Below are 25,544 nucleotides of genomic sequence, written 5' to 3'. Positions count from 1 at the left end.
AAGGCAAAACACAACAGAAACTGAAGATGGCTGCAGTGCAGGCCTGGCAGAGCATCACAGAGCTGACAGCCTGCACTTTAACCTCATATTCATTGCTTAACTTCAAATCCAATGCGCTGAAGTACAGAGCCAAAACAACAAAAATGATGTGTCCCAGTACTTTGGCATTAAACGGTACGTGTAAACCCTGCACGCGCCTGCCGTTCTGACTAAGTGAAAGGTGGCGCGTCGTCCAGGGCGGCCCTCCTCCTCAGAGAGGGTCGGATCAGATCCAGTTACAGGCTCTGAAGGCTCAGCACACAGGCCTTATAGGCCCTAGTGAGGCGACCGCGCCTCCATAACATCAGCCTGGGCTCTGCCGGCATTAGTATCCCTGCAGCACATTAGCATTCCACGGCTACAGGGAACGCGGTAAACCTATCGATTCCTCTCTGCGATGGGACAGACTCGGCCTGAACCAAACCTCTAACGGGAGGAGAGCGAGCCTGCTGTGCACCTCTCACCTGAGACCATTATGAACAGGATTTATGTATGAGGAGATGCCATACATGCAGTGTCAAAAGGAAAGTCCACATTGGGACTGATAAGGCAAGCTATCAGACTTCGCGCGCTAAATGGCCTGCATGCGTCGTCGGGCTTACAGCGAAGAGGCAAAACGAGACGACGGCAGCGTGAGAATGCTAATAAGTCGGGAGCAGACTGTTCTACACAATCAGACAAGGAAAGGTTATGCCTCAGCATCCTCAACTGAATCCAACCGTGTAATGTACAATTCTGCTTCCATTCTGGATGCAACAACAATGAACTGTTTATCACTGAAACGCAGTCAGTAGCTAACTGGGTGTGAAATAAGCACAAAATGCTGAAAGATTAGCACCTTTCTGTGCTTGTTTCAGGGTTTGTTAACAAGAATTATTTCAAAGACTAATTTCCCAGAAGCCCCCACTCCACCAGCATATACTGTACTGTAAAAGGACACAGCAACCAGTATTAGCATTCATATGACCTAAATATTGTAATAGCCTCATTATAATAAATGTAAAAAATTATAATAATCACAACTTTACAACAGTTAATAATACGGAGTATAATTTCAAATCATATATATATATATATATTCATAATTCTAACATACTGTTTCACAGAATATTTTTATTCAACAAAGCATGTGAATCGTAACAGCATTTCAATTAAAAATCTGAATCGATTAAAAAAAACTTAACAGTATAAGACTTTAAAATCCTCGTCTGGCCGTTGTTAGTATGTGACATACGGCAGTATTGAAATGAATATGTATGAAGCCGCCCCGTGGTGTTAACGCTTCAGAGGCGCTCATATTAGCCAGAGGTCAGTTAATCCGCAGGCGAATACGCTGGAATAAAGAGCGGAGCTCATTTCCCATCCGCAGCCTTATCTACGCGGCCAGCGTCTCGCGGCCGAGTCTTAGCGCCGCACCTGCATGAACATTCACGCATCTGCGGGTTATGAATTATTCGCCGTCGATTCAGTAACGAAGACAATGTAACTGAGAACAAAGAGAATTCAATGGGAAGTCGGGAGTCGAGGGTCAGCTTGGTCACAACAGAACACGCGTTTTATATGGATTTGTTTCGGGTTCCAGTTCTATTTGAATTCGCAGGCGCTGGTTGAGGGAAGTCCGGTCCCCAGCGCAATTACCTCATTGGCTGCTGGCGGTAAATAAGGTGGGGGGTGGGTCACGAAGCGCACTACATTGTCGTAAACAAGTCGTAAACAACAGAAGGCAGCAATTGTGCAGCCCAGAACAATAATTTTCCACAACGCTGAAAACGTCACCATGACTGCCAGGCTGGCGCACATTCCATCAAGTCAGAGTCGTTCACTACATAAAATGAACTTACATAATTGTTTTTGTCGTTGTTTAGGAGATTAGTTGGCAAGCGTGTAAAAAGGAATGTGCGGGTCTACAGTAAAACAGCCGTTTTTAGGGGAAGAACTTATTGGTGAGGAGCGGTCTGTAAAATGGGTGAAACGGCAATCCGAACTCCACTCAAAAGCCCTGAATTTTGTGTGATTTAGGAGTTTCCAGAAAGGGAATATATCGCAACATTACATTCAGAAAAAATCATAGGGGGAGTTTCAGTGAAAATGTGTGGGTGGGATTTTTGAAAGTATACAAGTAAGTGTGTAAAACTACTTTCCTGCAAAATAAAATGGCTTCACTCAAAGTACAGTAGTTACTTGTTTTCAAACCCAAATGGCCAGATTTGCCTCCAACCTTAACAAAAACCTTTTCTATGCAGACCTTATAGCTATATGGCAGAGTCAATATTTTGTTAATTTATCAAATCAGTAAAGATAATGGCAGTGAAAGTTATCCTGAGCAGACTCCCTGCACTCAGGGCTTAAAGGATTAAATGACAAAAAAGCCCTCTGGTCCTTTTTCCAACAGAACAGGCTGCCCTTTAATATGCTGCACTACATATGTTCCTCTTTCATAGTGGCTCTGACCTGACTGCTCCATATGTCACAGTGTCAGGGTCACCGAAGACTCCGTTCAGTGTGCAGCGAAGGGCCCCATTTCCCTCTCTACGGGGCCCCACAAAGCCTCTCTCTGTCAGCCTGGCCAGCTCCCAAACACCTGTCCCTCAAGCTGTCCTCACAAGGAGCCCTGTATGTGTGTACACAGTGTGTATGTTTATGTTGGTACGCATATAAATATATTTGCACCAACATAAACCTTTAACTTTACACGTTTACCCACAAATTAGCTACAATTCATGACATGGTGAGAGAAATACCAAAATTGCTTAAAGTAGTTTGCCTTCCTTTTGAATGTCTACACATTTAGCCTATGAATTGGTTTCATGATCCTGAACTCAGACACCATGTGACAGCTCTCCTTATGTCAAGTTCACAGAGTCCTGCTGAGGTTTGCCTGCCCCTGCTGGATACGGGTTAGAGAACACGGTCCATAACACGACCCGCCACACACTTGCTTATTATAGCAGATGCACTTTTTTTTACCTTACTACTGGTTGTCATGGGGATGTGTGTTGTACACCAACCTTTGACTGCCGTTATAGATCATCTTCTCATTTAACACTGTTTCTCCCCCCAGGGAAAGCGGGCTGTGGCACTTATAGGGTATATGGGTTTGACGCCGTATCATCAGCTAATAGTCCGCTGGCTGAGTGTAACTGTCGCTTGCTATTTGCTTTTTGCCTGACATGCGCTAAGCACTGCTTTGCAAAGCTTGTTAGAAATATAAGGCTTTCAAATGTGTCGATGGCAGCAAGCTCGTTGTTTAAGTCAATTCAGTACCGGGGAATAATTGGAAACGTTACAGGTAACAGTTTCCATGGTGTTTATTGGCGTGGGGCTCTGGCGTAGCTGCAGTCAGTTTTCTGGTTCTCTCGCACATGTTCTATTCCACTATTAATGAGCTGTCAAACAGCAAGCGAGCTAACGAGGTGCTTGTAACTGGAACAGGACCTGAAGGTCAACAGTCACTTTAACGCCGACTACTGTTCAACAGCCGTTACGTAAAGCCTGCAGAATAAACGATCAATCGCTCGGCAGAATGCAGCTCAGTGTTACTTATCGAACTCGCTGCAATGCACGTCCACTGCAGCTCTGCTCACAGTGGCTACTTTTTAAATGGATAACAAATTCAGCATCGCTAACCAACTTGCTACTTGAAGCACAACCCTGAGAATTACAGTGCGGCATTGTTTCAGAATAGCGTGAGCTGCGGGGTGAGACTAAAAAAGGCAGTAAGTGAGAATGCAGCCATGTTTTCAGCAACAGCAGAGAAGAACTGAATACAACCACATGCTGCCACCATACACTTATCACCAGAGGTGCATAAAGACACACACGCGTGTGCGCGCACAAACACACATGCACACACACACACACGCATACACACACACATGCACACAAATGCGCACGCGTACACTTGCACAAGCAGGTGCGCACGTCGACTTTAGCTACACGCGACACCGCAAAGCTCAACACAAGCGGAGCGTTCAGACCAGTCTTCCAGAAGCTGAGGAGAAGAGGCTGCTGCAAGGTCAGAGGGCGGGATTAGCCTGCGCTAAAGCAGCTGTGTGCCCACAGCGCCCAAACTGCCCGTCTCTCTCCCGATGACAGCTTTATCATCGAGCGTGTGACGGGCCCGCGGGGATACCCACTTCCCTCAGCCAGGCTCCAATCAGCGCCTTCAATCCAGCCGCTCTGTCGTCAACGGCGACAAAACTGCATCTGCGCGTTACGCGCGGGTCCCTGTTCATTTTTCCTTAACCGCGTTATCAAACGAGCTTCTGTGCAGCTTGTGTGTTTACTGCCCTGCAAGGCCCAGAAATGGAGGGAGCCCTCTGAAAGTGCGCCTCCTGCCCTCGGTTAACCCCGATCTCTCTTTCCCATCCGCAGACGGAGAGTCCGCACACACACACCCGGCCACTTCCTGCTCTGAAAGGCAGACAGCGTGCCCCATCATTTTAACGATGATGATGATGATGACGACGATCGATGCCATGTCTCCATCGTTATCATCATCACCGCAGTAACGCCAGTTCGCTCGTCCTCGTCTGTGGATGAATTAATGCACGACACCGTAATCGCGGCGGATTAAGTACGGATCGAAACGGGCACAATATGTTCAAAGGGAATGGCGACGTGTGTGAAGGGCGCCTGCTGCGTATTAAAATGCGAGGCGAGTCCCTGGGCTGGAGGGGCCTTAAATGAGGTGTGAATGGCAGAGAGGCCCATCTGCAGAGCGCGAGGGCCTCTCTGGGGCAGCTGTGGGCTGTGGAGCAGTGCAGAGCTGCTCTTCCACATCACTGCTGCGCTGCCACTGCCCCCTGCCAGTCAGGCCCTGTTAGGCTTCAGCACATCCACATGATGAGAGACAGAGCCTGGGGCAGAATTACACTGCAGCGTGCACACAGTATAGCACAGAGCAGCACAGTATAGCACAGTATAGCACAGCAGTGCACAGTACAGCACAGCAAAAAGCAGTATAGCAAAGCAGTGCACAGCACAGCAGAGCGCAGTATGGAACAGAGACCAAAACATGCAAGTGTACACACACCTAAACACAGCCAGCCAGCACACACAGAAACAACGGCACACTGAACATACCCACGCACAAAAATATGCACAGAAACGCGCACACACACACACACGCTCTCAAGCACACGCACATTCAGGCACACACAAACACACATGCACACGCACACACTCAAGCACACGCACATTCAGGCATACACACACACACACATGCTCTCAAGCACACGCACATTCAGGCACACACAAACACAAACACACATGCACACGCACACACTCAAGCACACGCACATTCAGGCATACACACACACACACATGCTCTCAAGCACACGCACATTCAGGCACACACAAACACACATGCACACGCACACACTCAAGCACACGCACATTCAGGCATACACACACACACACATGCTCTCAAGCACACGCACATTCAGGCACACACAAACACAAACACACATGCACACGCACACACTCAAGCACACGCACATTCAGGCATACACACACACACACATGCTCTCAAGCACACGCACATTCAGGCACACACACACACAAACACAAACGCACACACTCAAGCACACGCACATTCAGACACACACCGGCAGATTCAGGCGCACACACACACACACGCACATTCAGGCACACACAGGCAGCACTGTCAGAACGGCACACAAAAGCAGGCGGGCGTGTGTACAGGTCTGAGCCGTGCTACAGGGCGTCTGGTCCAGCCCTGCTCCGCCGATCATCTCCACCTGGAGGACGGGGCGCGGGGAGGGGGGAGGGGGGAGGGGGCTCCCCGCGCTGAACTCAGATGCCCCCGCCGTCTCCGGCACAATCCCTGGCTCAACCGCACACGCGCAGGAGGCTCCCCTCCCAACGGACAAGCTGTTCCCAACGCTCGCTGCCCTCACATCTCAACAGACTACACAAAAAAGCATTTCTGTAATTTAATAAGAATAGCCAGATGCAGGGGAAACGCAGAGACGTTTTGTTTTGACGCTTGTGTGGCATGTTTTCTGACGAACGCACGGACGGTGCACGATGTGTTTGGGCACGCCGTTCCTCACGCGTGTCGCGCGTGAACAGCGCTAAGCGGCCAGCTAACCTCTCCTGTTCTCAAACGGACTCATCAATATTTCACAAAGGAACAATGATAAAAATGTCATTAAATATTCATCAAAAATTATGATCCAACCCTTAAAAACATCGCTTTGGAGGTATAATGGACACGCTTCAGGAAACGATATTGATTTGACATAAATTAGCATAACAATGTACACAGTGATCCTCCACTATTTTATTCTCAAGAATGTTGTACCGATTGATAATGAAATTAAAAGAAAAGAGGAACCCCAAACACCACAATGCTCTCGGTACTGAGAGATTAAATCAATGACGAGAGGACAGAAAACCTGGTGAAAATTTAAGGAAATTCAGATTCGGCTATTTGCCAGGTTGTCATCATTATCAATGCTAATTACAAAAAGAGAATTTGAATAACTACATTTCAGCATGACAATGATAAAAGCACGGCGGATTAGCACTATTCTTCTCCGTATAAAACCAGCATGTGTCCTAAACATAGCCTCAGAGGAGATTCCTCTCGCGTCTCGAGATGTTTCCATTTCTCCGATGTTAAGATGTGTACTATCGAACAGCGACGCTGGCTTTCCTGTTTTTCACGCGAAACTCTCACGAGCCCTCGAGCTCTGACCTGCTTCTCCAGTCAAATCGTTACAAATGAAATCCAGCCCTTCAGTGTGACAAGAGGCAGCACGGAATAAAAGCAGCAGCAGCAGCAGCAGCAGCAGCCCTGAGACCGAATCACAGTTCTACAAAAACGCAGCGCAAGGAACATCACCCGCCGCAAACCTTATTTTCTGCGAAGGCAGACCGGGAATAGGAAATCCTGGAGCCCGAATTCTAGAGGCGCTGAGCGCGGTCTCCCTGCGCTGAGGCAGAGCGGCGGGAGGCTCTGTGCAGTGTGCAGGCGGTCTGCGGCAGCAGCGGCAGGCTCACCGTGATACAGCCCTTCCATTAAAGAGGGATTGACCCGCGAGCCAGGAGGAGGAGGAGGAGGCTGGAGAGCGGAGCGTAATCCCGAGCGGTCCGGTCTTCCCCGAGCGTCAGCCGCGCGCCGACCTGCTCGCTCCCCGGCCTCTACGGCGGTAAAAACGCTGCCGCGGCGCAGAAGGGAGAAGCCTGCCCGGTCAGAGACGTGTGAGTGTGTGTGTGTGCGTGTGTGTGTGTGCGCTCGGAGGAAGGACAGGCTCCAAACGAGAGAGAGAGAGAGAGAGAGAGAGGAAACCAGAGAAGGGGGGGTCTTTGTCTCTCATTCAAAGCTGGAGCGAGAAGGGGAAAGAGGCGGTGCGAGAGGGGGAGGGGGAGGGAGCGAGCGAGAGAGAGAGGGAGCGAGCGAGAGAGAGAGAGAGCTAGAGAGAGAGTGAGCCAGAGAGAGAGAGAGAGAGAGAGAGAGAGCTAGAGAGAGAGTGAGCCAGAGAGAGAGAGAGAGACTGAGGCACACGCGTAGCGAGCAGAATTCATCCATCAGCGGACGGTCGGGGGCTTCCTCGGCTGCACGGGCCGGCCAGACGAGCGTAAAAATCCACCCTCCTCCCTCGGAACGGCGGCTCTGGCGACCTCGGCGCGCCCCCGCTATCCGGCAGCCCCGCGCGCGCTCCGGTCGCTGGCCTCGCCCCAGGAAGGCCAAATTAAACCAGACTGTCAGGGCAAACGCAGCGGGGCGTCGATGCGATTCTCACAATCTTTCCCTCAAATCTAATGTTCTCGTTCGCTCCTGGCTGCCAATCAATCAGGCTTTTGCTGGCTGTGCTCCAGAGGCTGGGCTGGGAGTGGAGCTGGCAGCCACTGGCCTGGCCCCACCCCCATGTACCTCAACCAGAATAAAGGGAAGTCACACAACACCCCCCACCACCCCCCCCAAAAAAAGGATTTCACAAAGTATATTCCCTTAGAGTGCATGTTGCGCCTCTTTCTGTACCTAGTTTTGACTTCATTCAGACAGGGGAAAGGCAGAGATACCAGTGGATAGAGAAAGGATCACACCGCAGGAAGTACCCTGATGGGGAATCGAACCCACAACCATGCGGATTGAGATCGGTTGAGAGTCAGCCACCCCACGGAAAACTACCGCTGGATTCCCATTTGACTTCAAGGTCTCCCACTCATGAGGCCCTGTGCCCCAAAGCACACCAGTCTTCTCCACAGAGCCCATGCATGGGCACCATTACATCTGCCTTGTAGCAGACTGTTCATTCAGTAGCAGACTGTTTAATTTCCTTCAGAACACATCTCTCCAAACGAGCATTTAACACACTTAACTATTCACCAGAACCTGCCATGCCGAATTCAATCTTCTTTTCTCTTTGAAACTATTAATGAACTGACGCTTGTTGTTATCGGTAATTTGTAAGATATTGCATAGTCAGCCAGTCTGTATATATGTTGAATATGTAGCTCCCACTCAGAGTACTGTTTACTTTAACCTTTATTCTGTTTTAACTGAATTCAAAGCGCATTGAGCCCGGGGAAATGGATAATGTTTTATTTTGAAACGATGAACAATGGAACAGCGGGCAGCAAACAATAGAACAACATGAAGAACAACTCCTTTCATCTTCGGTGCTTGGAGAACGAAAATAAACTCTGGGTCTACAGAATGTTTATAATCAATAACACAGCCCACACACAGCACTAGAGGTCTGAAACAGGGGAATGTGTTGAAGACAAAAAAACTCCCCACCTTGTAGTGAAGCACATTTCTTTAATGTTCAATATTAGAACATGGAAAATTTGTTGTAGGTCAATTAAAACTCTTATGGCATAAGGACAAGCAAAATTGTCAAAAGTGGCTTGATTGTAAGGTCTTCTACCTCTTTGAGGAAACTCTACACTTCATTGTGTGTACATCAAAGCAGTGTCCAAGGAAACAGACCCACCCATGGAAAATGGCCTCAGGACTTCCCACACATCTCAAATGTGGAAGAAAGAATACTCTAGAATAAAATCATATCCTCTCTCAGTCAACTTGGACACAAATCCAATAGTATTCCATTTCCCTAGCCTCAATCTTACAACTGTATACGGATACTTGATTTATGCAGTTTCATTATCTATCCACGTTCCATTTTCTACTGCCAATTGGAGCTGATGTGTACCAATACGGCCTCGCCAGAACTCAATTACTCAAACAGCGGGATAAAAGAAGTCACCTGCCACAAGCAGAAGGCGTGCTTTAACCCGTCTCCGTGCGCGTCATCATTTCCCTAACAACACGCCGCTGTCAGACAATAACCGAGGGGCACAGGACTCTAATTCCACTTGAGCACAATACGTGGGCCTGGTACACATCTCTCAGTCACACAAAGGCCCGAGAACAACAAAGGGCTTCAAAGCCAACATCGACACCTTCAGCAGATCCACACCCTCGCCCTTTTTTTCCCTCCTTTATTTTGAAACTTTTTCCAAACATCTTGCAAAAGTCATAAGGAGCCAATATTTTGCTTGTTTTTTTTATTTATCCCAGCACACACTGCTTTTTTTCCTGTAAGTTCAAACAAGAAAAACCTTGCAGATATGCGACTGGATTTAATTACCAGACTGTATTCAAAAGGGGTTCAGAACCGGGCTTGCAAATTCAATCAAACGGATTTTACTCTTCAAAGGTTGGGCGTGGGGGTGGGTCAGAGGAGCGGCGCACTGGCAGATGGCGGTCATTCGCGCGGTTAGCCAGGCTACCTCCACGCCCGCTAAGCTCTGGACGGCGCATTAATCACCAGCGAATGCTCTCCAGCACTTATGCATTCCCTGAACAGCACAGTGATAGCACGTCTCTGCTGATTGGACGAGTCAACCCTCAGCACCAGTGCCTTGGGCTGGTTCTGCTGCTTATGTCACATCACCCTCGGCCATTTTAGCACCGTGGGGAAATGGAGGGTATGAGGCTGTAACGTGTTTACAGCTCAGGCCTCTGTACCAGTAACACTTTCATCACAAAATGGACGCTCATCGCCTGAAGGATAACCATTCCAATCAATTAATTATCTCGGGAGCTCGCCTTTGCTATGGAATGTTCTGGATTTGTTGCCCGCCATCATTGAAGGCAATCCTCTCTCGCTGGGACAAATTTTTTATTTTTTTTTTAAGCTATAATGAGCTGAATATAAGCCACAGAGAGATAAGTCCTTTTTTCTCGTCTCCGAGGCTGAAGGAAGGAAATGAGAACTGAAGGTAGGAACGTGCTCGGAGAGAGCATTATTAAGAGGGTTTCAATCATGGGCCCTCAGCACCCAGCATCTGTCTGGGAGGATTAGACAGCCCTGCTGAAGAGCACAGGCCCTGTAGCTGGTCCAGGCGTGACCTGTGCTTCCTGGAATCGTTCTGTAGTGTAATCATGAGATGGCCTTTAAGCAAATATTTTTGCCATATGGAAGGAAACGCAGTCGGCGCACTTGATGAAACGCAGCATTCATGCAGTGCCGTTAATTGCGTCCAATGAAAACCACGATTCGGTGGACCGTCCGCCATTTTGTAAAAGGAAAAATACCAAGGCTGAATTCTCCCTCTGCGACTGGTCGTGAGCTTCTGTCTCTCGGTCTTTGGCTTTTTCCAGCCCGGCGTCTCGTGAAATGAATCCGGCATTAACGAACCAGCCACGAAGCGGGCTGCGGGAGAGAAAGCCAGCCACGAGCGCCGTCTTTCAGTGAAACCAAACACCGGCAAACCAGCGGCTATGGGGAGCAGTCCCCCTGTGAGGACTGAAAACTCCCAACTTTCACCTCCACCACTGAAATCCTGCCATGTGCTGCTGTTGATCTTGGCATGCAGAATTTAGCCTTGCCTTCCAACAGGCTTGAGAGCAGATGAGGCCAATTTCTAAAAAGCACACGCATAATTCAGCTGAAACCCAGGGCTTACAACCTGAAGCACGGGCTGCACACCTCGTTCAGCAAGTGAAGCAGAAATGACAACAGCTAAAAGGGAAGCAAAGGCTTTAAAGTCTCTGATGAAAGGTCAAATTAGTGGCTTAATGTGCGCCACTGTGTCCGATAAGGCCTGTCAACCTGACGGGTGGGCTGGGGATGACATCGCGCTCCCGTGGCAACAATGATGACGAACATATCAGATCGGATTATGAGCGACAGGGACTGGACTGTCTATTCTGGAGGACAAAGCAGACAGATTGGCAGTGGTCTTCGCTTTAATAACTAGGTGATCAAATTTGACCTACACACAGGGCTAGACACATGAAGTTCTAGAATCAAAGCAAATTCTATCACGGGTAACAGAGAGGCAATGGTTCATACTGAAACACCGAACCCCACCCACAGTTTGGCCCGCATGCATTTGGTTCAGTTCGCTCGCTTCAAAATCTATTACACAATTTTCAATCGATCTTCAGGGGCAAATACTCCTCAAATGGGAGCAGTGCGGAGCCTTGGCTTACATGGTTAGGAAAAATCTCTCAACAGCCTGAACACTTCACATTCATGTACAACATACCTGCTCCAGCACAGTGCACCTCCCAGAATTTGCATCTAATTTACTTCCAGTGGCCAAACTACAACGCAACCGTTATTGATGTATATTGGGTACCGCTGCTTTATTTCTTCAGTGCAAATGATGGTGAAGCACAGGATGACTTTTATCTGCAGTCTGTACAAGCGCAGACAGTCTGGCAGGCAGCACATTTTCTGTCCATTGAAATCCATCATAACATTTACATTATTGATTCAAAGAAAATTTTGGTGCAAATGTTGACATACCAGGATATCATTGTGTTTAAAGTATTATAAAGACACACAATGGCTGGTCCAGAGAAGTGGTGGGAGAGGCTTTACCTTCTGGTTTCTTTTCTAGTGGTTTCTGTTTCTTTTCTGCAAAACAATGGATAACTTGGAATAAAAACTGTTGCGATCGCAATGATTTCTCTGCACTACACTTCAAAGACGGCCTCCGGTGACCTTTACCACTTTCTCAACTGTGTACCAGGCGTGTAATTGCCAATTTATGCACACAGCCATCTATTGTGCGAGGGTGTTAGATGAGGTAAAGGCAGAATCACTTGCATACTGCAGGATGTTAAACAGTTCTGTCTTTGTGTCGAGCGTGGCACCCATCAGCTGCATGCATGTGTGCAGCGTACCATATTTCCATTTTACATGTTTTATTTGGCGATTTTCACTAAGACGAGAGCGAGATCAGAGGAAGGCTTTAAGTATGCGAGTGCTAAACCAGCATTCCAAGACACTGAAATGTACCAGCGAATTCCATCTAGAGAGCTGAACGTGTGAGCAGGGCTGAGAGACAGAGCTGAGAGACAGGGCTGAGAGACAGGGCTGAGAGACAGGGCTGAGAGACAGGGCTGAGAGACAGGGCTGAGACACAGGGCTGAGAGACAGAGCTGTAGTCAGGCAGGGCTGAGAGACAGAGCTGAGACACAGGGCCTTACTCAGGCAGGGCTGAGACACAGGGCTGAGAGACAGAGCTGAGAGACAGTGCTGAGAGAGAGCTGAGACACAGGGCTGAGAGACAGGGCTGAGAGAGAGCTGAGACACAGGGCTGAGAGACAGAGCTGAGAGACATGGCTGAGAGACAGAGCTGAGAGACAGAGCTTTAGTCAGGCAGGGCTGAGAGACAGAGCTGAGACACAGGGCCTTACTCAGGCAGGGCTGAGACACAGGGCTGAGAGACAGAGCTGAGAGACAGTGCTGAGAGAGAGCTGAGACACAGGGCTGAGAGACAGGGCTGAGAGAGAGCTGAGACACAGGGCTGAGAGACAGAGCTGAGAGACATGGCTGAGAGACAGAGCTGAGAGACAGAGCTTTAGTCAGGCAGGGCTGAGAGACAGAGCTGAGACACAGGGCCTTACTCAGGCAGGGCTGAGACACAGGGCTGAGAGACAGAGCTGAGAGACAGTGCTAAGAGAGAGCTGAGACACAGGGCTGAGAGACAGGGCTGAGAGAGAGCTGAGACACAGGGCTGAGAGACAGAGCTGAGAGACATGGCTGAGAGACAGAGCTGAGAGACAGAGCTGAGAGACAGAGCTTTAGTCAGGCAGGGCTGAGAGACAGAGCTGAGACACAGGGCCTTACTCAGGCAGGGCTGAGACACAGGGCTGAGAGACAGAGCTGAGAGACAGTGCTGAGAGAGAGCTGAGACACAGGGCTGAGAGACAGGGCTGAGAGAGAGCTGAGACACAGGGCTGAGAGACAGCTGAGACACAGGGCTGAGACACAGGGCTGAGAGACAGGGCTGAGAGAGAGCTGAGACACAGGGCTGAGAGACAGCTGAGACACATGGCTGAGAGACAGGGCTGAGAGAGAGCTGAGACACAGGGCTGAGAGACAGAGCTGAGAGACATGGCTGAGAGAGAGCTGAGACATAGGGCTGAGAGACAGTCACTGCAGTCAGGCAGGGGCCAAGACAGCGCGTAAGCGCTCCTACTGACGATGTCCTTATCTCAGCTGGGGCTCTGATGTGGCTTCGTCTCCACTGTGGCCCCTTCAGCGCGGCGCACACCAAAAATATGTCTCACACCGACACTCCATTCTGTCCTGGTGCCTCTGAGCGCAGTTTGAGGCTTCTCCTGAATGCCTGTGTGCTGCCTCTCGCCACGACTGTAAGTCCCGTTCATTTTGCGTGTGACAGCCGTGCTATAAAAGACACCTTTCAGAGGCTTCCAGGCACTAAACGCCGGAATGCAGTAAAAATTACGCTTGCCAGGGCATTTACGACATACTACCGTCCCTCTGGAACTGTCATCGCCAAGTACAGCGTGATTTTGTCAGATTTAGAGATGTTCACAGAAGCTTGGCAATGCTAACACTCAGGAGTTGCTGACGCGTTCAGAAGATACAATACATTTCTCTGTGCTTAACCTGCAGCCGAGCATTCTGTCTACAACAGCAATCTTCTGAGGGCAGTATTTTGTCCTGTACTGTGGCCACACTGCTCACCTCACCAAGAGCCGTAAAACAATGCAAGCTCTTTGTGCTGAAAGGCAGAACCTAAGGTGTCTAAATTCAGTGATGGGGATACTGTGCTACAGGAGATTCCCCTTTCACTACAAAGCACTCTGAGATCACTGTTATATCTTATTAATACTAATGTCACTAATAGCATATCATCATCATCATCCTCACGATCAGAATCTCATCTTTGGTGCCGCTTCATTTTGTGATGGTTCCGGGAGCTGCTTTGCCATATTCTGCACAGACTTACGCAGAACAATCCTCAGCAGCTCCTGTTCTAACAGCACAAGAGAGACCGCCATTTAACGTCAAAGCGCGGGACAGGTCGCGAAACGGACCCCCACTGCTTTCAGCGAGCGTGCCGCTGGAGCGCGGCGTCAAGCACAACGCGCGCGCGACTCCGCATCGCAGTTCTGGCGGGATGACAAGTGGAGACGTCGATCAGGTCTACCGCGACAGTGAAGAGAGGTACCCGTGTTCCAAATGTCACGCTTCGCACAAATACACCGCAGTCGGGGGACGCGCTTCATCTCACGCTGCATAAAAATGTGAACAACACGCCTGAGCGTTTGACGGACGCTTGCTGTATAAATTTGTTCGGATCGGTTAGGCTACATCTTGTCAACTCTCAATTTTGACTAGACCAGTACAAAAACACAATTTTTAAACGTATTCCAACATGTGTGTTTACTTTGTGCGTGTGCATGGGAAAATGGAGACAGAACTGCTAGTGTTCTTTCCCTTGTGCACTAACCTGTTGCGTAGCGTCCCTTTTTTAACACAAGCCTGAAAACGATACACCCAAAATAAAATGGTTACTATTCATGAAGCCTTCTGAGTAAAGGCCTAATCCTGGTTTCTTCTGAAAGGTAACCTTTGGGAGTTAGTTTTCCAAGAGTCAGAATTACTATAAATATTACTGAAATTACGGAAGTTCAAACACTGTGAGTTTTTTACAGTAACCCATTAGGGGCTAGAGTAACTGCACTAGGGGCACCAATAGGTGGGAAGTCCAGCAAAGCAGCCAAACTGAAGAGCGCCAATTCTTGTGGAAAACTTCAGACTGCCTTCACTGATTGACAGGTGTACATCTCCTCACCAGTCAACCTGCGAGCAGCAAATCCCTGGTGGGAAGATTCGCTCTGTTCAACTACACATTCTGTTTGCGGCTGATGCGTCAGTACACTCCCTCCACTCTGACTTACTCACATCTGGCTTTTTATCAAAGTCCTTCCCATTAATCCTGTGTAACACACAAATGAGTTGCGACGCGTTTCGATTTCCAGCTAATTTGACACAGAAAGAATTTACACAGTCCTGCTTGAAACAAAAATAAAAAATAAAAAAAGAGGCCACTTAGATGCTGATAAAAAAATTAGCAAATGCCCACACAACTAAAGTTTCAAATCATTATAACAGGAGCCAGTGAAATCAGAAATCAGTGTGAGCTTTAACGTTTCCTTTAAGCTCCTGGTGAATAAGCTGCAGTTTCTCTGCTGTCCCGTAGCTTGGAAGACCGGATTCCCTGTTGAGTTGTCCGGATTAAGTCACTTTAATTTGACTCCTTGCTTTCATTCTCCGCTGGATTCTAGATTCCCTATTAACAGGGAAAGGATCTGTGGGTTCACTGGAATGAGAATATCAGGGACCTTCATTGGCTGCTTGGTCTGGGCTCACGCTCTCAGGAATGAATGCACTCTTATTCACAAGGCTGCAGCGACTACAGTGAGAAAATCAGTTCCACTTTATATAATGCGAAACCGCTTAACATTCCATTCAGAAGAAATTCGGTGGTCTGACAAGCAGCCGCATTCAGCACAAAAGCGTCTTAATAAAAACACACTCTCTGGAGATCAGGAGCCCGGCGGTAGCAGACGAGCGCTTCCACTGTTGACAAGGCCAGTTTCCCATAAAGCACTTACAAACGCGCATTACCGTCAGAAACCCTGGCAATCAAGTGTGTAAATGACTGTGCACTGTGTGTGTGTGTGCGTGTGCGCGCGTGCGTGCGTGTCTGTGTCTGTGTATAATGTCAGAGGATTCACACTTGCTCAGTTCATGTACAGGCCCATCTTAATGTCCAGGGCTCTACAGTGCTCCCATTCTAGGAGTATTTGCTGAAAATTGATGTGTGCCAACTGGAAAAAAAAGTTGTTGAGCACATCTACTGAATGGGATGCATTAGTGTGCTCCTAAATTTTTTAACTGAGGAGCACAACTGCTCCGTGGAAAAAAAGTAAGTGCAGAGCCCGACGGGCTGTTCGACACAACTCTAGCACAAGTGACCCCTCTAGTGGTGAAGGCATTATGCGTGCGTCAATCTCCGTGGCTGCCTGCGCGCGTCCCCTGGCTCGGCCTCATATGACACGAGGCAGAGGGGAGGAGCCACAGCCCCGGCCGAGGGCCGCTGGGAGCCGCACGGGCCCCCCAAGGAGAAGCCCCTCCACGCTCGCCACTCCGCCCCATCCCAGCAAACTACACATACGCATCTCCCCGGCCTCGTTACTCCGGCGGCCATTTTGTTACGTGTCATTACCGCCAACCCTCCCCCCCCCACACATTCCAATTTGCCCTCGTCTGAGGAAAACAGATTCTCCCCAAAGAGCAGCTTTGAATTGTTGCTATTAAGTCATGTTAATGGCTCTGCTCCATGCATTTTCTCCCAGCCACCACTCACCCCACCCATCCTCCTTTCCAAGAAAAGCTAGCTGATATCCAGGTCTTTGTGCAAACTTTACTTCATTTGATTAGTCTAGCAGATGCCAATACCCCAATTGCTTCAACATTTGCCCTTTTTTCTTTTTCAACCCTTCACTGCTTGACCAAAAAGAAAACAGAAGTGCATTTTCTTTTTGGTCAAAACAAACCATTCCCCTGCAGTCTGTCTGAGGTCTGAGAGGTTTGTGCCGTTTCAATAGCTACCAGATCTAGAGAGATGCAGGATACAAGGCAAGCAGAGCTGGGCCGTTTCCCTCAGCGACATGCAGCCCAGAGTCAGTCAGGCCAGCCTGCTGGAGAAGCTCTGAACACACTGCTCTTTAAAAACCTCAGGTCCTGCTCCACAGCAAAGCCAGCACAAAGTCACTGCTGAATCCACACAAACCCTTCCACGGGTCTCCATTTTACCTCTAAAATCATCGATTTTCTTGTTTACACATTAGCTACATGATGTGGGTTTTCATTAATTGCTTATAAGTTCTAAATAAGAGTTGTAACACTTAAGGATGCACTGACCAACTTTTATCAACAGATGTAAGGTTATGAATCACAAGTATGTGGTGCAAAAGTATTGGGACCGGTGGGACAACATAATTTCCTGTCCTTTGACAATCAGGTATCAACTATTTGTAATTGTACGTTTATACTGCTATGAAGAATTATGTGGCTAGAATTATCTAGCGACAAAACATATGTCATATGAAAACCGCTTGTACTCTCATGTACTACTGCAACTCCCTTCTCACCGGCCTCCTTGCCTGTGGCACTACACCCCTGAAGCTAATACAGAATGCAGCTGCATGACTTGTAAACAATCTTCCCAATCATGGCCATGCCACACCCCTCATCTCACTTGGCTGGCTGCCCACTGCTGCTCACATAATAAGGTTTAAATCTCGGTATGAGCCTACGGGGCACTTAATGGAAAAATTCCACCATACTTCCAATCAATCTTCACACCGTACTCCTGGGCCAGATCTCTCTGCTCCAACCTCTGGGTGGGTGGCTACCCCCACCCTCCCGTCATTGGTCCCAATCACAAAGCATGTCTGCCCCCCAAAACTTGGTATGAACTTCCCACTTCCCAACTTTATTTAACCAATTACTGGAGAACTACTGGAGCAAGTAAACATCTAAATCAGATTTCCCGGAGTGTGTTAACACCGCAAAGGTCTGAGCGTGATTGGCTGCTTTTGTCTACTAACCTTGCAGATGGGCATGATTGCAAGGTAGTTGCTCAGCGATGGCAACCACTGGGTTTGCCCAGGATGGCTGCACAGGTACCCTGCTCTCTAAATAATACAGGCACAGATGAAGACCACTGCAGCAAGTGACCGCTGTCTTCTGAAGCAGCCTGCTTTGCAAAATATGAATGTGTGACACAAAAGGCAAATATGAATGTGTAACAACAGGATGAATCCAGTTCGGCCAAGTGGTGGGAGTAGGGAAAAATCAAGCACCAGGAAATGGCCTCTGGTTCCGTCTATTATGCCGTTTAATTGAATTAACCATGATCTGAATACAAAGTGGAGCATTAACAATGTGCTTCCTTAGCAGACACAAGCACATGGCTTAATTGCATCGTCGTCTTAAATGCAACTTTGACAATCGTATTACTGCGTGCATGTAAACATGGCCAGTGACAGAAGATAGGCGTGGCTGGCTTCCAAACCAATTCCTGAAACCTTTTTATCTGTGGTTCATTCAGCTTTCAATGGAACTGAGTCAGCCTCTTTTTCTGCCAGTAAATGAGATTCCAGATAAAAATGTTCCATCAATCCAGTGGACTCATTTAGCTCCTTTGATAATTAACCATTACATCAATGCACAGCTGATCACATAAATGCTTTAGTAAAAGCAACTGACCTCCGAAACACCTCGCTTATTGATTTTTACCATTTAACAGAGTTATAAATAAACAATACAAGAAATCCGGTGGGGGAAAACAGACCTTGAATAGCAAATGAGGAATATCTGCACTCATACTACCCAGAATGCAATGTGTGCAGTAGATCAGTGTTAGCTTTTGTGGCTCATTTGGATTTACTGCTATGACTCAAGGTTGTGTAACTGCAGACACCATTATCAGCGACCTGTTCCCCCCCCCCCCCCCCCATTCTGTGCAACAGGAAGGCGATCGCTGGCTGAGTCACACGGCTTGGAATCCGTTCAGGGCATTGTGACACAGGGCACCGCCCACAGCTGCTGGAACCTCCCAGCGTACACCAGGATGAAGACTGTCCGGGTAACGCGGCACACACAATTTGAAGTTTACACAAGCCCCTGACGAACGTGACTGGGGCATAACTGCCAGTCAGATGAACAGGGAAAGCCCAAATACTGAGAGCTCAGACTGGGCACCTCGAGGGCGCAGAGGATTGTGGGTCGGACGTCTCAATCAGACTTATCAAGCATTTGTTTAACCACACGGCCCACCTGCCCTCCCAAAAATTAATTCATTAATGAAAACATGCACTGGAAATTGGGAGTCCTCGATTCAGCGGCACGGGCCAGACAGACAGCGCAATACCAGGACTGGTGTTAGGTGGTACCCACAGGCTAAGCCGTCTGATTGGCTGAGGTGTTACAGCCGGGGTCCACTCATCAAACCCAGCCAGCCGGATGAGGCCTCTCGGGCGCAGAGACACCTGCCTGGAACAGCTGGGAGGGAAATGAGACCCCTCCCCCACCTGGCTTCTCCCAGAAGGTCAGCTTTTCAATGAGACAGAGGACGCTAATAGAACTGGTCGCACAGCAATTCACCTGTCTGCTTCATTCCAGGCTTCAAATGAACAATAGAACTGTATCCAGGGCTGGGAATAAACATCTCTCTCACGTCAAACATTGCACCTGGAGGTTCACTGGAGTCACCTGGGGTCGTCAGGGCACAGTGAGAAGAATCATCTTTCCTGACCTCTTTTAACAGCAGTGGGAACATGCGGTCGGTGTCACCACATTCTCAGTGAATTTCCCGCTAAAACATATTTCACATATGTAAATCACTGATAGCCCTTTGTTTCATTTCTTCTTGAACCAACATCAATGGAAATTATGAATAATGGCAGTACTCCTGGATTATTTAAATAACGTGCTGATGAAAGTGGATTTGCCAATATTTATTTACTGGTGTTATGCAGTACCATAGATATAGCCTAACATCTGCGTACATTTATGACACATACACCATTTGAAGTTTACTTTAAGCACAGTGCATTCATCTTTTATGAAATATTTATATTAAAAGCTGTTTTTACTGATATCCAAACTTCATAGCTCTTTGTAGCTTCCAAAATGTTGGAAACTTCTCAAGCAAACCTATCTATTACCAAATTAACTAGTAAGTTAGGAAACTACTGTGTGCTTTTGGCAGTCAAAAAAATGACCTCTCTCATATCACATCTGTTAAATTCTTCCAGGTTTAAAATATATATATATATATATATATATATATATCCTGCTGTTTCCAAAAGGGATGATCCAAGAGTGACAGACTTTCCAGATCTCCATGATTCAACAAAAAAAGAGCCACCAAATCTTCATTCAAGAAGAACAACTGAGCCCCTTTGAAGAGGGGGGAGGGACGTCTTCTGGGGAGGCACGTTTCTGCTTGCACGCCAGTCTGCTGTGTGTGGGGGAACTCTACCGATGATGTCATACCCACTGCCCTGAGGGACTACGGTTCACCCGTGTTCCAGAAACCACAGCTCAAGTCAAAGCGCTGAAGAGACTCAAGGATTTGCCACATTGTCTTTTTTTCCATTGTAAGACTTCTGGTTGTTGCTGCCGAGTAAGCAGTGCTAATGCGGCGTGAGCACGTTGGGAAGAAACCGCAAAGCATCCAGGGCCGACTTTCTCAGCTTTGCAACATGGCCGCTGTTGAACGGAGCCTTTGCCATGTTAATGGCCACAGGAAGGACCGTCTTCTTTTGGGGGAGGCGGATAATTAGATCCACATGTTCAGAGGAGTTCTTCAAAGCACAGAGAGCAACAGATTCAATCTATGGCATACGATAACCAGCTGGGGTAGCACAGCCCTACACAGAGCAGGCCTGCATATTGCTTCTACAGCACCAGAAGAATTGCATTACCTATTATGAACGCTGAATACATTTTAAAAATCACATTACATTTGATGCTTCAAATGCCATTAGGTTCATGGCTAATGAACAGCCAGCAGGACCAGCTTTTCAAATAAAACATCAAACAGGTGCCTACATTTAAGTAACCTTATATAAAGCAAGATGTAAAATGGACAATACATCCCTGAATAATCATGTTAAAAAAAACCAGGCAATTCATTATTACCGAATGTTGCTGTCTGTCTACGTGAAAGTGTGTTTCATGAAAACATAAATGCATAACGCTAGGAGGCAAAATCACAGCAATCGAAACAAATTGGCCAAACACGAGAAACAAAGAGGAATATGTGTTCGCATAACCACTCTCTGCTCTACGCCAACCCAATGCAGAGGAAAAGATGGATCAAGGTGCTGATGACTCATCTTTCAGCCGCAGACTCCACGTGCGAGGCGCATGAGCACGTCCCAGCGAAACGGGGGCCAAGCGCGTAACCGGAATCGGCTCAGCGGCGACGTGCGGCCAGGCGGGCATCGCCGAAGGCCTCGGCCGCCGGGCTGCATCTCTTTGTCCCGAGCGTTTGATCTGCGTCTCAGACGGGGCGTCGCGGCAGGTCGCTACTTGTACACAACAGACGGCAACACATTCTTCCCCCGAGGCCCCCCGCTCCCGTCAGAGCCGCGCTCCGCTCCGGGTACGAGCCGAGTATCAGAGCCGCAGCGCTTCTGTGGAAGCGACACCTAGCATTCCCACAACACGAGTTCTGTAATTAGCCTGGAGCCTGGTCTGCAGCGTTCAGAAGACACAAACCAGCACACATACTGTACCTCCATCACCACAGTCCAGAACATTCCAAAACTGCATGCCGTTAAGCGCCTGGGCTAGATGCACCCAGTTCCTGTCTCTCACCCAGTTCCTGCCTCTCGACCCGTTACTGTCTCTCACCCAGATCCTGTCGCTCACCCAGTTCCTGTCCCTCATCCAGTTCCTGTCTCTCACCCCGTTACTGTCTCTCACCCAGATCCTGTCGCTCACCCAGTTCCTGTCCCTCATCCAGTTCCTGTCTCTCACCCAGCTCCTGTCCCTCACCCAGTTCCTGTCCCTCATCCAGTTCCTGTCTCTCACCCCGTTATTGTCTCTCACCCAGATCCTGTCGCTCACCCAGTTCCTGTCCCTCATCCAGTTCCTGTCTCTCACCCCGTTACTGTCTCTCACCCAGATCCTGTCGCTCACCCAGTTCCTGTCCCTCATCCAGTTCCTGTCTCTCACCCAGCTCCTGTCCCTCACCCAGTTCCTGTCCCTCATCCAGTTCCTGTCTCTCACCCCGTTATTGTCTCTCACCCAGATCCTGTCGCTCACCCAGTCCCTGTCCCTCATCCAGTTCCTGTCTCTCACCCCGTTACTCTCTCTCACCCAGTTCCTGTCTCTCACCCAGTTCCTGTCTCTCACCCAGTTCCTGTCTCTCCATCAGACGGAAACATCCATTCCAATCTGCCCATGCACACATCCCTACACCTGGTACATGCCTTTACTTCAGCCTAGCTCTCATAAGCAAACAAGCAGACATGAAAAATAACGGCAAGTTTGAAGCGGCAGGTCAAACCTTTTAGCTCGTTGGGAAAAGGATGCCATTGCTGTACCATACGAACTGTTCCAGTTAAAGCGTTGTTTCCTCCCAAGTACCACCCAAAAGGGAGAGTGAATGAGTGAATCTGCTTCAGAAGATTACATAAAACATGCGCTTCATTCTTGAACACATACAATTATATACCTGTGTAATAGGTATCATTTCATAAACTATACGTTCAATACATAAATGATGACAACTTGGTTTGCTGTTCAAATACCCATAAACTGAAAACAATTCATATAGCATACATTTTAGCAACCTTGTAACTAGTCTGAACTTGGGCTGTCTTTAGATTCGATATTCAAATAATTCTGAATCGGAAAAAATTGGTTAAAATTAATGTTTGAATACGTAATCATGTGTGCCCTGAAAATCCAGAAGTTGCATCTTTTGGCCCCTTTGTTCAAAAGATTTGTTTGTTTCACTCGTTCATTTGTTTACGGCCTCCAGAAAGACTGAAATGTTGCTCCGTTCATCTCCGTATCTGCTGTGTACTGCTACTCTCAATGTGAAGTGTCCACGCAGGTCAAAGTGAAAACAGGCAGATTGTTCAAATTTACCGAAACTGCTTACTACGTGGCCTAATTAAACAATCTGTGGTATAATCTATTTTTGCAGAAAACACATAATACGTCTCCTGCCTGCCTTCTTGATCCCCCTTGTGGATATAACACACATAACAGAAGGTGCCCAAGAGTTTCCATTTCATGTCAATGCAATTTTGACATTTATATAACAGTGTTTCCTGTGGAATTGATCGCTTGGTGTGGTGGTGGCTGTCTGAAGGGGGGGGGGGGGGGGGTGGTGGTGTAGCAAAGGCGAAAAAGTTTATGACTATGAAAACATAACCTCTTGAGACTTCTTAAAGGTTTTTTTTTTTATATATCTAAATCTATCTTTTGGCTCTGACAAGCTCTTGATACAAAGAATAGCAGTTTGCAAGAGCTAAAAAGTCGTCTTAGATGTACTTTAAAACCATAAAAGATTTGTTAACCCTTGTATTGTTTGTAAATATTGAAGAAAAATAGGCCTGTATTTTGAGTTATGGTGGGGTGAGAACAATTAAAAGAGCACATTATTCTTGAAGATAGAACTTCTAGATGGACAATGTGGTCTTTTAATTGTGAATGTAGTGAGCTAGCAAAACTGAGAGTTAGGCTACAGTTGCTACAGCTGACAAAGAGGGCTGCATTCTAATGACGATTATGATTATAACGAGAGGAGCAGTCTCACAAGCTGCTGCAGTGTCCAGAAATTAATACAGATAACACTAGCTAATAAAAAATACATTAATCAAGCATCTAAGTTAGTTAGGAAATTTTTGTATCATGCTTCTCAGTAGAATTAGAATGTAACAGAACAGAATCTTTAAAGCCATTTTTCTCACTTTTTCCTTTTTTTTGCATGGACAATGCATGTAAACTCTGTCACTGAGTGTGTGAGAGACAGAGAGAGAGGGCTTTGAATGTGGACCCAGCTCAAATTATATTGTTAAATAAAAAGATAAAACATTCTAACTGAGTACTGTTTTGTCATGGTAATTGAGTTAATTTAGAAGAAGAATGTCCCTTTTAAAGTGCAATATGTGACTTTTCTTGAGTATCAGTTTTGGTTATATAGTCCTCTATTCTTGAAGATAGAACTTCTAGATGGACAATGTGCTCTTTTAATTCTCACCCCACCATAACTCAAAATACAGGGCTATTTTTCTTCAATATTTACAAACAAAAAGGGTTAACAAACCTTTAATGGTTTTAAAGTACATCTAAAACTACTTTTTAGCTCTTGCAAATTGCTATTCCTTGTATCAAGAGCTCGTCAGAGCTAAAAGATAGATTTAGATATTTTAAAAAAACCTTTAAGAAGTCTCAAGAGGTTGTTTTCATAGTCTTAAATTTTTTCGCCTTTGCTACACCCCCCCACCCCCCCTTCAGACACCCACCACCACACCAAGAGCTCAATTCCACAGGAAACACCGGCATGTATTTTGAGGAGTAGGTACCAGCACGTATTTTGGTCCAGTTCAAGCACTGGTTAACACTATGGTATTTTAGTATTATTTGAAGCGTCGCTACCTACCGTTTTGTTGTCTTTCGGTCGCTGAAGGAAAAAAAGTGACGCTTTTGACAGACAGTGCGACCTTCGTGCGCTGCAAGTCTTCCCACCGCCTCAGAAAGGAGCAAGCACGGAGCGCGCGGCCTAGGCTCTTTTTGAAAATAAATATGAGGACGCGACAGTATGGTTTTGAAAGCGCATTTAGGCAGAAATATTTAGAAAGTTTAACATTTTTAATTTATGAATTTAATATATAGGCTATATACAGTATAAATATATCATTTTTAATTTTATAATTTTTTATGTTATTTTAATTATTATTTTTTTATTATGGTGCAGCGGCAAGGATTTTTCCGTGGCGCCACGCCACGGCAAAACCTTACCAGCGGAAACGTTGTATATAATTTTGCAATAAATATTCACATAAATTCTGTTTTTTTTTTTTATACAATATTCAACTTTAAATACTTGGTCCAATTGACAGCCCTAGACTGAACCCAGACAATCCAGGTATAAGTAGGCTAGCTACTGGTTGTACGATTGGGCTCATCTTAAAACCTCTAAAATCTGATTCTATCCAGTAAGATAGCACTGAGATTGCATTTCTAGGTAGCATTGAGTTGGTTTGTGATTAATACACCACCAGAGAATTTTCCAGATAGAATTGCTGACTCAAACTGGGGCAACACCTACAGGAGATCATGATCAAAAGAAGCACCTCATATTAGCAAACGCCAGCAGCCACACCACCCTGCAGCAACCTCTGAAACTAAGCAGGACTGGGCATGATTAGCACTTGGATGGGAAACCTCTAGGAAAACTAAGTTGCTGCTGGAAATTTTGTGGGTGGGCCAGTGGAGAGCACCAAGTAGAAACCCAATGCCCTGGCACAGGCTCTCCTTAGATGATAAATGAAACCAGGGTCCTGACACACTGTGGTCACTGCAGATCAGCTGCCTTATTGAAACCAGTGGGGTATTTACTCCAGGGTCCTGGCACAAAAACCGACTTGCTACATCTGG

The 25,544-nt window shown here is 47.2% G+C and overlaps 1 protein-coding gene across 3 annotated transcripts in view; it reads right to left on the bottom strand.

Moving 5' to 3' along the window:
* Window positions 1-25,544, bottom strand: part of LOC118233353 (focal adhesion kinase 1) — a 133,295-nt gene that overhangs the window by 98,820 nt on the left and 8,931 nt on the right. The window contains exon 1 of one of the 3 annotated variants that reach the window (XM_035428986.1): window positions 7,069-7,304. The exons of the other annotated variants lie outside the window; for them this stretch is intronic. Coding sequence (XP_035284877.1) covers window positions 7,069-7,087 — 19 coding nt within the window. The 5' untranslated portion in view covers window positions 7,088-7,304. Of the gene's footprint in view, window positions 1-7,068; window positions 7,305-25,544 lie in introns of those variants that run through there. 3 annotated transcript variants of the gene reach the window in all.

This window comes from Anguilla anguilla, chromosome 8 (genome assembly GCF_013347855.1).
Source record: "Anguilla anguilla isolate fAngAng1 chromosome 8, fAngAng1.pri, whole genome shotgun sequence".
NCBI lineage: Eukaryota > Metazoa > Chordata > Actinopteri > Anguilliformes > Anguillidae > Anguilla > Anguilla anguilla.
Note: the sequence above shows the minus strand (reverse complement) of the source record. Positions and strands in the feature narration are given on the sequence as shown.